This window comes from Sus scrofa, chromosome 4, assembly GCF_054392235.1.
Source record: "Sus scrofa isolate SSC_HxYL_T2T_F1_AM1 chromosome 4, Sscrofa_HxYL_maternal_Yorkshire_Landrace_v2.0, whole genome shotgun sequence".
Taxonomy (NCBI): domain Eukaryota; kingdom Metazoa; phylum Chordata; class Mammalia; order Artiodactyla; family Suidae; genus Sus; species Sus scrofa.
Genome location: NC_139386.1, coordinates 109,783,205 through 109,798,484, shown reverse-complemented (window position 1 = coordinate 109,798,484; position 15,280 = coordinate 109,783,205). Strand labels below are relative to the sequence as shown.

The window sequence follows — 15,280 nt, the reverse complement described above, 5'->3', positions numbered from 1 at the left end:
CAGGCCACAGGTTCATGGGTGTGGCGGGGCCTGTGAGGCCTTCCTGGCACACTGTTGAGTCCACCCCCTACCTCTCTTTCAGGAAAGCATGTGGGAATACAAATGACTCAGATTAATGTTATTATCTGGAATAACCTTGAATTCTTAGGAATTTATACTTGAAACAGTAAATTGGTCGCTGACTTGAGCTATTAATAGTAGCAAATGATGTAGAACAACAATGGGCCTGACGTGGCCCTTGGGGAGGTGGACAAGTGTGGGCCTGCAGACATGCCCTGGGGGGAGCACAGAGAATGGATGGCATTCCTAAAGGGTGCCCCTGATGACTGTTTTTGCATCAGTTCTGCTCGGTTAGAGTGACTGAATCTGCAGGCTAACAAGTGTGGCTTAACTCTTCCAGGCTCCATGCACTGATCTAACCTCATCTACCATCTTGGGCCTGGTTAATTTAATTCATTTCTGCTTTTGCCTTGTCACACCCACAAATGCAGTCTTTTAGAAAGAAACACACACCTTTGTTCATTGACCTAATTGGCAGAAGAGGTGAGTGAAACTTAAACAGACACCCGAGGTCAAGTTTGGGTGGCGAGGGCTTTGATCCATCTTCTTGAACCATCGTATTCCCCCTGAAGTTTGTTTCAAAGCTTTGCCACAAAACACAGTTGGTGGTAAGGCTGCTTTAGGCTTGCCACTGGTATCTCAGCGTGCTTCCTGAAGTCTGAGAGGCCAAAAGAGCTGGGCTGCTGACAGGTCTCTACCTGTGGTTCAGCCGCCTTCCTGCTGCAAGACCACTTCCTGCAGAGCTGCCTCAGGCCCTATTCCCTGCCTTTCCACTCCCTGAAATGGAATTTTCTTGCCCACCTGGCCAAGCCATGGTCAGGACAAGCCGAGGGAAACAGCCTGGGGTTTCTGGGCTGTGGTTTAGACCACGGGAGTGCCAAGAGGTACCTACATATGTGGGATTGAGCCTGGGAACCCCCAGCACAGACCCCCTTCAGGGCTGCGGAATAGCACGTGATCCTGTTTGGTAAGAATGAATCACAGGAAGTGTATCCAGAAACAGAGGGAGGAAGGGGCTGCCTGTCACCCAACAGCAAGGCGGCTGCTGCTTCACTCCAGTGGCTTGGGTGCTGGGACAGGCCTGTCCAAGGCAGGGCTCTCCCCCCACAACTCTGGGTAAGCCCTGCATCACTGCCAGGCCCCTGTGTGTTGCCTTTGCATGCCTGTGAGATGCCAGAACAGCCTATGATGCCCAGAAAACAGCCTCTGACATGTTATTTCAGCAACGCCAAATTGAGGGCATGGTGAGGCAGAGAAAGAGGATGAAAGTAGGTATTATTTCTGGAACTTCTACTTGACGGTGTAATGTACTGTGACAGAAAGAGGACTTGTGGAACCTGGGTGTTAGGTCTCACTACCAGTGGGACATAGGAAGGCTACCTTGTCACTCTGGCCTTCTGTAAAGGGGACACCAGACAAGGTGACTTCTGAGGTCTCTTCCAATTCTAAGATCTTGAGTCTAAATTGCAGCCAAAGTGATGGAAAAAGAAAATCAAAGCCAGAAATTGCAACTCTAGGCCCGGAAAAGTATTTCCTTCTTCTGACTTTCATCTGTAAAGGTCAAAACCAGTCATAAAGAGGAATAACAAGTGAGAAATTATAGGTGTCTTCTAAGAAGGGTCTGAACTTGTTCTGCCTGGTAAGAAAATTCTACCCTCAAACGGTGGCATGATTTGTCAATGAGATTCACAACGGAGAACTTTTTCCAAAGGCTGCCTATCATTTTTCGATAGGCACATGCGTGTGCACATGTGCACATACACACACAGACACACACTTTCTCTCAAGCTTTTATCAGTTAAAAACTATTCGATTGTATCAATATGGTAATGAGTCTTTATTTTATTTTATTGGCTACGCCCATGGCATGTGGAAGTCCCCAGGCCAGGGACTGAACCCAAGCCTTAGCAATAACTTGAACCAGAGCAGTAGCAATGCCAGATCCTTAACCCACTGAGCCACCAGGGACCTCCCATTAGTTTATTAATGCAGGAAAAATGTATATGCACATATGGATTCACCACTGTGTTACTAACATTCAGATTCTGGGGACTCACATCCACTGACATGGATGATTTGGGAAGTCAGCCTTAGTCTTCAGCACATGCTGGGAACTTTTCTATTTGAGATGACTATTTCCCAACCATTGTGACTGTAGTATTCCGTCAAGTTAAGCTTTGTCTTACTTTTCCCCACTATTCCTGATCAGACTTCTGGTCCCTGAACTTGTCCAACAGCCTCTCATCTACCAAACTGGCTTCATCCAAACTGGTTCAGCACTGACACCTTGGCTTGTTCTTAAAGCCTTCTCCAGACCTTGCCAGCAAGCTCTAACCTCAGCCCCTCCGCTGTTATCCCTGGAGGGCCGAGAGGTATGGGAGAAGATCTTATAACTGACCCCACGGGTATCCCACAGCCTCATGGGCCCAGAGCTGGGTCTCGGGTCTTTATACACGTGCCCAAACGGCCCCTTATTTCCAGCTGAAGACCCCTGGCTTCCTCCACCTCACTCTTAGCACACTGCCTTGTCTCCTGCTTTATAAAGAAACAGTCGTCCGACGGGAAACCTCTACCCTTTTCCCTGCATTGGCCCCTGTCTTCCTTTCCTTCTGACACACCAAGGCGAGCTCCTCCCCAGGTTTCTGGATTTCCGTGACTCTTCCTGGCTGGGAAACCCTTGTTCCATGGTTTTGCTCTCTGCTGCCTCTTCCTTCTCCACTGGCTCTCTTCCCCTCAGCATTTAAACATGTTTGACTTGTGTGTCCTTCTTGGAAGAGTAGCTTACTTCTCATTGCACTTGCTTGTGTCCCATTTTCTCTAAATCCGCTGCCTTCTGGCTTAGTGCCCATGGTTTCTCCAAACACATCAGTCCGGTTCTAGTCACCAAACTCTATGGACATTTTGGGAGCCTTCACTCACTTAATGTTGACTTTTGTGTTGTTGTCATTTTAGGGCTGCTCTCGTGGCATATGGAGGTTCCCAGGCTAGGGGTTTAATCAGAGCTGTAGCCGCAGGCCTACACCACAGCCACAGCAACGCTGGATCCGAGCTGTGTCTGTGACCCACACCACAGCTCACAGCAACGCCGGATCCTTAACCCACTGAGCAAGGCCAGGGATCACACTTGCATCCTCATGGATGCTCGTCAGATTCATTTCCACGAAGCCATGAGGGGCCCTCTTAATGCTGACTTTGTTCTTGAAATTCCCCCTCCTTACTTTCAAGACTTTTCATGCTCTATTCTCCCACCTCACCATCCTCCAAGGCTATGTCTGCTCCAACCACATAGAAATCATGGCAGTGGGAAAATAAATAAATAAATAAATAAATAAAAAAGGAAAGAAAAAAAAAATCATGGCAGTTTTTTCCTTCTGCTCCTCATGTTAGGCATCTACCACTTTCTCTTCCCAAAACAAGCTTCATGCCCATCTCTTTGCAGCTGACTCCTGCTAACCTTTCCAGATACCACTCTGACACATCAGGCCTTCGGGAAGGGTCCCCCAACTGGATGAAGGGTCCTTCAGACTAGATGAAGTTTCCCTTTTCTGTGTCCGCCTAGCATCCTGGGCACACCTACGCTCCATGGCTGTAATTTTCGTTTCCAGTTTATTGGCCTTGCTTTGTCATCTCATCTGTCCGTCTCTAGACAACATGTATGCACAGCAGCTGGCATGCAGTGGATGTTCAACAAAAATTGGTCGAATGGAATTGAATCCCAACACGTGGCAGTACTCCTGCCCTGGAGAGGACCCTTAATTATCCTTCTACAACATTTGCCTTTATTTTCAACATGGCAAATGACCTGCCCTTCTCTGTGGCTTCCTTCTCTCTTCCACTTACACATTCCGGAAGATGCAGAATCTTGATAGTTTATAGATGCTCAAGAAAGCTACCCTCTGTTGCTTTTCCCATGATGATTTCATGAGATGAACACACAGAGAGAGGTGGGTGGCTGCTGGTGGCAAGAAGATGCTATTAAAAGCTAGTATAGACACAATTGTCATAGCGAAGATCAGACAAGTGACATGGATTTTGAAAAGACAATTTCACCTGTATCATAGATGTCTGATGAGATTATGAGCTCCTCAAGATCAAGGGCTTCATCTTACGTTTCTTGTTATTCCGAGGCGTCTGGGGTGTATTAGTGTTTCAAAGACTGTTCTCTATGTGGGGATATTGACATAAACAGGTCTCAGGCTGCAGACTTGGCCAGTTGTCCCACTGTACCCAGCAGCACCCCATAGTTCTCCTTTGGGGCCCCCACACTTACATTCTTTGCCTATCTCTGTCTTCACCACTATCATAAGTGCATGGTTATGTCTGCGTTACTCACCACTGTGCCCCAGCATGCCCCAGAGTGCCTGGCTCAGAGCAGGTGTTAAGTCAATGTTTATTGATGAACTGACTTTGCATATGACCTGCAGCATGTGTGCAAACACATGTGTAGGCATGTCCGTGGTCTATGGCCATATGCAGTTGGCTTGTTGGCTGGTGGGAGGTGTGAGGTCTTAGGTGATTGGGCTAGTTGATGATTTTGTTGGGAAAACAGAAATCTCTTTGACCTGGACTTTTCTCCTTTACCAGTTTATGGGTGTCGTAAATTATGCAAATACATAGAAAGAGCCCCTATACAAGACTCAGAGGGAATATAAAGATTCATGGGTGGACGTTCCATTTAGATGTATCTCACCAGGTCCCGGCTGGGCTCTGCAGCATCCCAGAGGGAGCCCCTTACCATGCAACAGCCTGCAGGTACCTCCCGAGGAACAGAACAAGCCCCCACATTTCCAAAAAAAATACATATTCTCCTCATCTCTTCTTCATTTGGATTTTTCTGACTCTCCTGGAAATGACCGAAAATTCCTCTGTGTTTCCCATGAACACCTATTTCTTTAAACCTTATGTGGTTTTTTGTTTTGTTTTGTTTTTTGTCTTTTTTTTTTAGGCCCACACCCATGGCACATGGAAATTCCCAGGCTAGGGATCAAATCAGAGTTGTAGCTGCTGGCCTAAACCACAACCACAGCAATGCAGGATTCGAGCTGCTTCTGCAACCTACACTGCAGCTCACAGCAACACCAGATCTTTAACCCACTGAGTGAGGCCAGGGATTGAATCCACATGCTCATGGATACTGCTAGTTGGGTTCATTACTGCTGAGCCACAATGGGGAACTCCTTTTTTTTTTTTTTTCCTGAAACTTAAGTATCTTTGAAGGTATGTATTTTTTAGTATTCAACTTTCGGGGAGAATTTTCCAGTTCTCGGAGACTTGCTGTGCAGAATCAAAGAACTATCAATACACGCCTTTCCTCATGGGTCTAGGAGCAAAGGGAGGGGCTGTACACAGGGGAGAAGGCGCTGCCGCTGATTGACAATATAGAGGGAACCTCTGCCTGATGTTCACAGGCGTTAACCTGTTTCATAGTCACCAACCTGAACAGCAGGTGTTACTGTCCCATTTTACTATCTCACCACAGTCCACAAAACCCTGTCGGGTGGCCTGGCCCCTGCCTCCTCCCCTCCTCTCCAAATTCATCTCCTCTTTCACCCTCCTGTTTCTTTTCCAGGCTGAAACCACAGTGGCCTCCTTGCTGGCCCTTGAACCTTTCCAGGCTTGCTCCTGCTCAAGGGCTCCAGAATTTACTTTCCCAAGCTGTCACCAAGGCTCATTCAAATGTCACCTCTTTTGAGAAGCTCTTCCTGTCCCTTTGGGCTAACATAGCAGCCCCTTTCTTCTTTAACCCCTTATCCTATTTTATTGTTCCTCTTGGGACTTCTCATATCTGATCTTACATTACAAACATGCGTGTACACATATATGTATGTATTTGTGTGTAGATGTGTGTGTGAGTGTGTACACATATATCCTGTGTTTTCAACTAGAGAGCAAGTATCTCTGTCTTATTCACTGTTTCCTGCTCACTGTCATGCTGAGCACCTAGACGGGCACCTAGAACTGCACGGTAGGTACTAGTTAAATATTGAGCAATACTTCTATTTCACAAAAGAACACTGAGGCACCGCAAGTGTCATCAGGCCTAAGTTCATCTCTCTGGAGTTCTTCAGAGGGCAGGATTTGCTTTTATCTTTTTTAACCACACCCATGGCATCTGGAAGTTCCCAGGCCAGAGCTGTGACCTACACCACAGCTTCAGCAATGCTAGCTCCTTAACCCACTGCCCTGGGCCTGGAATCGAACCAGTGCCTCCCCTGAGATGAGCTGGATCATTAGTCCTCTGTGCCACAGCGGGAACTCCAGGGCAGGATTTTCTGAGCTGATTCCTTGTCTGTGCCCTGTCTTGTCACTTCCTCGGGACCTGAACCGGGAATAACAGCCTTTGCTGACCCCTTTGCATGCAGGTGGACTTGAGGCGCCAGTGGATCTCCCAGATGGTGGAAGAAGTGCAGAAAGTGGTCCATCATCTGACCACAGAAATCAGCCACCAAGACATCCGGTTCCAAGCCATCCCTTGCTCTGACACATACAATGAGAACATTAAGGTAAGCAGGTCTCTTGGCTCTAAGTGCCCAGTCAGCATTGGGCACCCACTTGGGTGGGTGTCAGTATGTGTCAGCCGTTCACACCACTGAGAGTACTAATAAGCCCTCATGCTTCTGCAGGCTCTCTTCGTATTTACCACTTACAGACTCATTGCATAGATGTTATTGCCGCTGAGGCCCCATGGTCCTCCTTTACAGATGATAAAAATTGAGGCTTAGAGAAATCAAATGACTTGATCAAGTCGGAACTCCACCCGGGGCTTGTGATTCTAAAGCACATTCCACCATACTAATTAAAGTTCAGGCAAGCACATCTTCATTTATGAAGCACCCACTCAATAGAGTGGGGACTGGGCAGAAGGGACTCAGGGCACTGGTGAGAAAATAATTGAAAATGATAGTCTGTGGGCTCCAGGTGGGAGAAGGGAGAAAGTAGAAGATGTGCCCCTTAGGAACTTCAGGAGAAGCTTGGCATCCTTGTCCTTGCTGCAGAATCCCACAGAGCTATAAGCCCCTGGGGCCCATGTGTCACAACCAGCATTCATGTGATGTTGCAGCATGGGCAGAGCCAGTCTCACAGAAATGGTCTCACTCAAACCTGTGACCCAGTGGAACAGATGTTATGCTTTGCTCCCTTTTAGAGGGGAGAGAAGTGAGGCTCTGAATCCCTGTGCTCCTTTGTCTTGATTTTTCTTATGACACATAAGAACCCCTTTCATATGAGTATTAAACATATATGTACTCATGCCCCAGCTCTCACACAAGACCGTAAGTTCCTGGCTTGAAAGGATCTTGTTTCTTGATTGCTTCATTCCTAGTACCTGGCATGGTGCATGGCCCATGGTAGACATGCGACTTCTGTTGAATGAATGAATAAGAAAAAGAGTTAGTACCTGAGCAAAAGACCATTGCTAGTCCAGTACATTTCAAGTTTGGTGGGCACAAGGATCACCGGACAAGATTCTGGGGCTTGTAGATTTGAGGACAGATTCAGAGTTTAGGAAATTTACCCCAGGATGAAAAGTACACAATTAGATGGACGCCTGGAATATGAGAACGTCACCTGCCCACCTCTACCACCCCGCCAGTCTAAATATAGGTTGACTAGAAATGGAAACATAGCATCACTTTTCCTAGAACTGTATCTGGGGAAATTTCCTTCTTCTTATCTCACTTAGAATTCGTAGCTTAAAATATAGCTTGCATTTATATACATCATGTCCTGTATGTTATATAAGTTTTGAAAATAGTTACAGTGGGGCATATGAAAAGTGCTTTTATTTTATCTTGGACCAAATTCAATATGTATTTACTAAACACTAACAACATGATAGCAATATTCTTGAGTTTACATGCAAGTGGGCTCAAATAATGTATAGATTTTGAATTCCATCATTTAGATATCCCCCCCCCTTTTAAATCCCACCACATTTCAATGGACATCTGAAGTCAGATGGACCTATCATCTACTAAAGCATCAAACTGCTATTCTCCGAGAATGAGACAGAATCATTTGTTGCTATTTTTGGTTCACCCCTGACTTGGTCACTGACTGGACCCTGGGCAAAGATTATCCTGATTCCCTTGTCAGAAGTTTCCATGGAAAGGAGGTGGCTCCTCCAGTGTATAGCTGAGTGATGGAGGAATGTGCAGGGGGCAGTGGGTTGCTGTGCGATGCACTTACAGGTTGTTTCGCTTTGGTGGCACCACACTGTTGACCAGGTTGTTCTATTCTTTGGACTCTTTGCTTGACCGCTACTTACCTGGTTCCTGTAGAAACAGAATAAGTTGATTCTGATTATTGACCTTTTCCCATTAAACTTAGAATCATCTCAGTAGCTCACATTGTCTCAACAAACAGGCTTTCATGCCACCTGTGACTCTGTACAGATGAGTCATTGACACAGTAGATCGTCAGTACAAACAGAAAGAAAAGGAGGCCTTTTCCAGGATCCTTCACCTCCTTTCTCACCCCTTCTCTGGCTTAACTCATACCAGATCTTTCACCCATCCTGGGTCCGTCATTCTTGAGAGAACCAGCTTGGAAGAGAAAAATAACTGTTGAATAAACAATGAGAAGACCTCAGCTCAGGTTCCAGCTCTACCACCAACTGGCTGTGTGTCTCTGGGTTGGCTCAGAGCCCCTCTGAGCCTCAGGCTTCTCATCTGGGAAATGTTAGCCAAGCTCACCTCCTTTTGAGACTGTGAAGATGAAATAAGTTAATGCATGAGACCTGTGGTACTGATGTATGTATGTGCCGAAGCAGTGAACGCTGGCTCCCATTATTGCTTTTTCTTCTCCCCCTAAACTTTAGATGCCTCTAGGGTTCCTGGTCCACCCTTTTCCCTTGAGATCCATGAAACCTGGGCCTCAGTGAGTTGATTTCTTTGTCCGAAGTGTTTTCATGGGTTACTGGCAGGACACAGATGGAATCCCCTGCCAGCAGGTCCTCCTGGTCCCATTAATGGGGTCAGGGGTTAACTGCGTGGCTGGCTCAGCAGGGCAGCTCCCCGAGGGTTTCTGTTTCCTCCCAAGTCTATGCACTCACCCTCCTTCTCTCTCCTTTCCCAACCCCAGGTGCTGGCCCCCACCCACTTCCTCGTCACAGTCCCACTGAGAGGCCTGGCTGGGTACCGGGAGGCCCGGCAGAAGCGCTGGCGCTACTACACCCTGCAGGGCGGCCGGCTGCCCTGCCCGCTGCGGGACCCAGAGGCCCTGCAGCAGTGGCTGGAGGTGGAGCAGTTCCTGAAGAACCTGTGGCAGTGGCACGAGGCCGATGTGAACATCGAGGGGGACATTGTGCCCGCCAGGGTCCTCCAGGTCTTCCGGAAACTGGTGGAAAACGCAATTGAAACCTGTCACCTGCCAGGTGAGCTGATCAGAAAAAGTACAAGGAAAATGCCTGGCATTTCCCTTTTGCTGTAAAAAAAAACCTCTGCTTGGGAGTCCCCCGATGGCCTAGCCATTAGGATCTGGAGTTGTCACTGCTACGGCTCAAGTCACTGCTGTGGTGCACGCTTTGTCCCTGGTCTGGGAACTTCTGCATGTTGTGGGCATAGCCAAAACAATAGTAATAGTAATAATAATAATAATACTCAGAAAGCAACCCAGTAAAAACACAAGCAAAAGATCTGTACAGTCTCGGGAGTTCCCGTGTGATCTAATGGTTAGGACTCAGTGATTTACCACTGAGACCCAGGTTCAATCCCTGGTCTGGCAACTGAGATCCCACAACAAGTTTCTGCAAATGGCAAAACATCAAAAAAAAAAAAAAAAAAAAAAAAACCCCAAAAAACAAAACAAAACAAAAAAACCCCAACTCTGTTGGGTGTTACCTGAAGCTTGTGCACCTAAGTTAAGATAAAATCATATGCTTTTTACGTCTGTCCGATCCCTGTAAAATGAAATAGCTTATTTTTCTGCTGGGACACACAATGGAATTCATACTCACAACACACCTTTGTGGACTTAAGTAGATTACTGCCCTGGAAAAGATAAGACAATCTTTGGCTTATGTACCCTTTCCAAGATATTACTTTAAAAACTTGAGTACTTTCATGAATAAACAAATTACTCATAAACTTCAGATCTTTGTTATTTGCGTGTTTCCACTACAATCCTCTCCAACTGTCTGCAGGATTCCAGTGTGTTGAGACAGCACATTGACTTATCCTTTAAAAAAATGTGTATCCAAAATATTCATTTTAAGACATGTCTCTAATAATGGACATTTAACCTCAATATTTTCACATGTTTTTACATGTCACTTATTAGAAAAAAATTTAAACATCAAAATACATTAGCAACGTTTTTTTTGGTTGAACCCATAGCATGAGAAAGTTCCTGGGCCAGGGATCAAACCTGCACCATTGCAGCAACCCGAGCCGCTGTAGTGACAATGCTGGATCCTTAGCCCACTGGGCCACCAGGGAACTCCACAATGTTTTTTATCCTTTTTAAAAATTCTGTATTTGAAATACTTGAATTACTTTTTTTCCAAAGTTAATATTGCTTTGTGAAGCATATTTATATATTATATGTTACATAATTAAGATTAATTTATCATAGAAGAATAGAAGAATAAAGACATATAAGAGGCTAGCCATAAAGAACTATTACATTGAACAACCCCCAAGTCTTAAGCTATGGTGCAGTTTAACATACGTGCCCACGTGTACATACATACACATTTATTTACACAGAGTAAAAAGGTGAATTTCAAACAGAGGAAAATAGCTAATTTCCTTAATTTCTAAACCCATAGGAAAAGCTACAAGCAGATCAGTAGAAATTTTGACAAAAAAAATGACAGAAGATAAATGCCTAATAAAAATAAAAAATGTTCCATGTAACGTGTATGTCAAGAAATGTACACTAAAACATCTAGTAGGTTGACAGAGAGGAACAACTGTAATTATGCTCAGTGCAGAGGTGAGCATGGTAAAACAGGAGTTTTCATAAGTGTAAATTAAGTGCCTCCTTTTTAAAGGGCAGTTAGTCCATTTTTATTTTTAGGATATACTTACTTGGCAATTCAACAATTCCTCTTTCCAGAAATACATCCTGACAGATACACAAAGAAACATGCACGAGGATATCCACGGAAGTAGGCTTTGTAATAGAAAGTCACTAGAAATCATCTGAATGGCTAATAAAGGAAAAGTGACTTCATAAATTATGCTGCCTTTGCCTCATGGACTATTACGCAGCCTTTAAAAAGAATGAGGTGTGTCAATATTGGAGTGGAGACCCACATCCTCTGCCTAGGAAACATTCACACTCTGTGTGTATTGGGGTGTGTTTCTCCAAGGAGACTCGTGTTTGATTTTTCCTTAGAAATACCATCTTAACGAGGTGATTTAGAGACGTAAACACTCAGGCGCTAAACCTAGCACGGTGACTAATGCCTTTGAAATTCTAGGGAGGAGGGAAGAGCTTGGTTGTGTGTGTTGCATCCACTATCCAGAGCCCACAAGACACTATTTCTCTTAGTTCATACTTTTCCTCAAGATACAGCGTTTCCTGATTCCAGTTTGTAAGGAGCAGTTTCTCTTCTGGCTCACCACCTAGCATAAGCCCCAGGCCTGGCTCATAGCACCCTTGCCTTCCTCTCTGTGCAGTTTCTAGGCACAGAAGCCCTAAGTACCAAGGCTTAATGCCATCATGGTGTTTTGGCAATTCTCCCAATTAGTACTTCCCTGGATGGGTGTTCTTGCTTCGGTGCTCGTTTCACATGATTCTCCTACCTTCTGGCAATCTCCTTCATTACTTAAAAAGAAGGTGTTTAAACATTTGTGTGTCTTCTAGGCAGTGGGTTTGAGGATTTCCAATCCAACATGTGACTCTAAACAGAAATCCTCCTTTTAATTTCCCTTTTAAAATACCTTGTTGACTTTTGCATTTGCATATATTTCTCACTGATGGAGTGAACTGAAGTAAAAGAGAAATTAGGATTAAAAAAAAGAATAGGGAGGAGTTCCCATGGTGGCTCAGTGGAAACGAATCTGACTAGCATCCCTGAGGATGCAGGTTCGATCCCTGCCCTCACTCAGTGGGTCAAGGATCCAGCATTGCTGTGAGTTGTGTAGGTCACAGACACAGCTCAGACCTGGCATTGCTGTGGCTGTGGCTGTGGCTGTGGCTGTGGCCGGCAGCTACAGCTCTGATTCAACGCCTAGCCTGGGAAACCTCTATGTGCCGTAGGTATGGCCCTAAAAAAAAAAAAAAAAAAAAATGAGGAGGTGTGTATATGTGCCCACACAATGTTATAAAAAATGCCCATGCTACATAATTAAGTGAAAAACCCAGTTGCTGAACAATATGCAATTCCATATGTATAGTCAGAAAAGGATTTGCGTGTCCTCTTGTTTATCCAGACAGAATAGTTCTGAAAGACTCCATAATGGAAATAGCTCGTGTTTAATGGATTTTTTGCTATGTCTAGAATACTTTTGTGGATTATTTAATAGTCCTAGCAACCCTCTTAGAGTTAGAATCATTTTTTAAACTGTTCTACAGATAAGAAAGCTCAGATTTAGAGAGATTGAGTAAGAGGCCAAAAGTCACACCCTGTGCAAGCAGAACAGCAGAAGCAGGGTGTGGGCCAGGCAGGCTGGTGCCAACCCTCGCTCACCTCCTCCCTCTGCAACGCTGTTTATAGTGAAAGTGCAAATAAGAGATTCAAACTGGGCCGGGTGGAGAGGTGCTTTCAGTAAACAACGCTTAAGTTGCTGAAGTCCTGTCCCCGCCCGCCCTTGTGGCTCTGATGAGATCCAGACAATAAGCTCTTTATCACACCCCAGCCGAGGAGAGGGAGTGTTTTCCTTTGGAAGAGCCTGACACAATGAACGAATGAGTTTCCATTTCCTTCTCTGAGCAAGGAAAAGCAGAATAATAGATCCCCATGCAAGAGAGCCCATCCTTACCTGTAAGGAAGGCAAACAGAAACAAAACTTTGGTGTAGCTTTTGAAAGAAGGTACAAAGTAGAAATGAACTCTAGTATATGAGTTGGAAAATGTCCCCACATCCGTTCATGTTCTCTCCCTCTCTTTGCCCAGTTGGAAAAGTCAGGAGGGCTTCTTTCTGCCCACTGGATCCCTTAAGCCAGTGGCTATGACATACGTGGAAGTATTTTATGACTACCAGGTTAATGATGACAAAAGTGGCTGAGGCTGGGCTGGTAAATGGGTGGTGGAAACAAATGCCATCTCTAAGATTCAGCTAAGAGACAGCTAAGCTGCACGCCACCCCAGGCAGAGGAATAAGTAAGGGCCCGGGGCTGTCCTGAATAGGGTTGCACATCTGGTGGGAAGGAGGGATTATAGGAAAATGCTTGGATTTCTTTTGACAGCAGCAAAAACTATACCTTTCTCTTATATTCTGTGTCTCTTCCAGTTGAGCTTTCTATTACTTCTTTAGAAAAGGTACCACAAAACCCTAGGGGAGGAGGAAGAGAGAAAAAAGAAAACCCTACCAGCAATGAGATTTCCGAGCAATACTTTCATCAATATTTATTTGGTTAATTGTCTAGTGTTGGCATAAACACACCAGCTTGGCATGCCACTGAAACTCTGAAAGTTGCCCCACCAGTTACAAGAGGCTGGGTCGGAGCCACGGCTCACAGACGCCTACTTTGAACGCTGATCTTGATCCAAGTTTTGTCTGCTCATTGTCTGTCTGTCATTTACCTCCAGGTAATGAGGTCAGCATGCTGATGGACCGCCCTGGCGTTTGGGTTGCCGTGGAAACCTTCGCGGGTCCGGTGGAGCTAGAGCTGATTCCCTCCGTGGAGATCCCCACCTCCTGGTCCAAGAAAGCACGGTGGCCTCCTTGTCTGAGGCGCTGGCCTTCAGCAGAGAGAGTACAGTGCATCAAGGTATCTGCGTGCGGGGCCTCAGCTCCCCAGAGATGCTCTTGGCTTAACCAACCACAGCACCACTGACCCCCAACCAGTTTCAGAAGGAAAATCGAGATTTCATAGATTCCCCCAGCACCTGCAGGGGCACCTGAGATCCTGTGATACATGCAGATTCCCGGGCCCCACTCTGGACCTATCACATGAGACTCAGTGGGCAGGGCCCAGCAGGCCATGTTCTCACAAGCCCTCCAGGTGATTCTGGGCCCAGGCTCGAGCTGGAGAACCACTGCCAGAGAGAAAGTGGACACGGCCTCCCCAGTTAGTTGCCCACGTGTGGAGGAATGGCTCTGAGGCTCCCTCCATGCCCCCACGTGGGATATGCCGTCTGCCCAGTGGCAGGTCCCCCTGTAGTCCCCCCTTCCCCACCCCCGTAGACTGCTTGGGAGGTGGCGTTCCTTGACCAGCAGCATCCTTCTCATTTCCCGCTGTTTTTCTCTTCCCCCCAGTCCTTTGGGTTTAGCCTGTTGGCCTGTTCAAACTATCACTGGCAGCTGAGCTTCTTGCGGGCCGAGCAGGTGCTGCTGGAGCAGCTGGATGAGGACGGGGGCTGCCGCAGGAAGTGCTTTCAAGCCCTGAGGCAGATGAAGGAGGATGTCTGGTGCCCGGGGAAGAGGCCTGTGATCACCTCCCACCACCTGCAGGTGAGTGCACGACCTGGCATTGAGGCCCAGGGTGGCTGCAGCTGGTGGGTCCCTCTGCTGCCTCTGTAGGGCCACGCCCTAGAGCCACTTGGAATGTGCCTGCGTGTGTGGGATGAGTAGGAGGGGTGCTGGTGTCCACACGTGCCATCCCCCCAAGTACTAGGCGTTATGGGAGCTGTGCAGCCCCGCCGTGCGGTCCTGTCCTCCGCCGCCTCCCGTCCTCTTCCAGTCCTGCTTCTTTTTCTCTTTCTGCCTTCTCTCTCTCTCTCTCTCTCTCTGCCCTCCTTTTATGTCACTCAGCAAACCAACACAAGTGCCCACTGTGTGCCTGAAACCCGCTGAGGTTCAGAAAGGAATTACCGCTTGTGGTCTCCGCCCCAAGAAATCCACAGTCTGGTGAAATCTTGTGCTCAAACCCAGATGGATTCATGTTTTCCCTCATGTTAACAGGACTCAGGACTCAGCCCCTACTCTAGTCCAAGCGCAGCCACTCATGCGCAGGCGTGTACACACACACACACACACACACACACACACACACACACACACACACACACACACACCTCTGTGGGAAGGGGGAAACCAGGACATGTTGGGGTTACCCCATGAACCTGGCAGCACACCTGAACTTCTGGGCTGCAAATCATCAAGCATGGG

The 15,280-nt window shown here is 46.6% G+C and overlaps 1 protein-coding gene and 1 long non-coding RNA gene across 52 annotated transcripts in view; one reads left to right on the top strand and one right to left on the bottom strand.

Moving 5' to 3' along the window:
• The window catches only part of MAB21L3 (mab-21 like 3), a 78,086-nt gene that overhangs the window by 30,181 nt on the left and 32,625 nt on the right, over positions 1-15,280 (top strand). For 49 of the 50 annotated variants that reach the window (XR_014844424.1, XR_014844416.1, XR_014844420.1 and 46 more), the window contains 4 exons: positions 6,423-6,563; positions 9,142-9,433; positions 13,759-13,940; positions 14,429-14,623. Coding sequence is in view for 12 of the 50 variants with exons in the window: in XM_013997245.3 (XP_013852699.1) it covers positions 6,423-6,563; positions 9,142-9,433; positions 13,759-13,940; positions 14,429-14,623 (810 nt within the window). In the remaining 38 variants the exon portion in view is untranslated. Of the gene's footprint in view, positions 1-6,422; positions 6,564-9,141; positions 9,434-13,758; positions 13,941-14,428; positions 15,259-15,280 lie in introns of all 50 variants that reach the window. The other variant, XR_014844396.1, reaches the window with a different exon arrangement.
• Positions 1,879-15,280, bottom strand: part of LOC102165891 (uncharacterized) — a 28,658-nt gene continuing 15,256 nt past the window's right edge. The window contains exons 2-4 of one of the 2 annotated variants that reach the window (XR_014844441.1): positions 13,753-13,911; positions 8,248-8,333; positions 1,879-7,421 (exon numbers count right to left, since the gene is read on the bottom strand). This is a non-coding gene — a long non-coding RNA (uncharacterized LOC102165891). The remainder of the gene's footprint in view (positions 7,422-8,247; positions 8,334-13,752; positions 13,912-15,280) is intronic. The other variant, XR_303163.4, reaches the window with a different exon arrangement.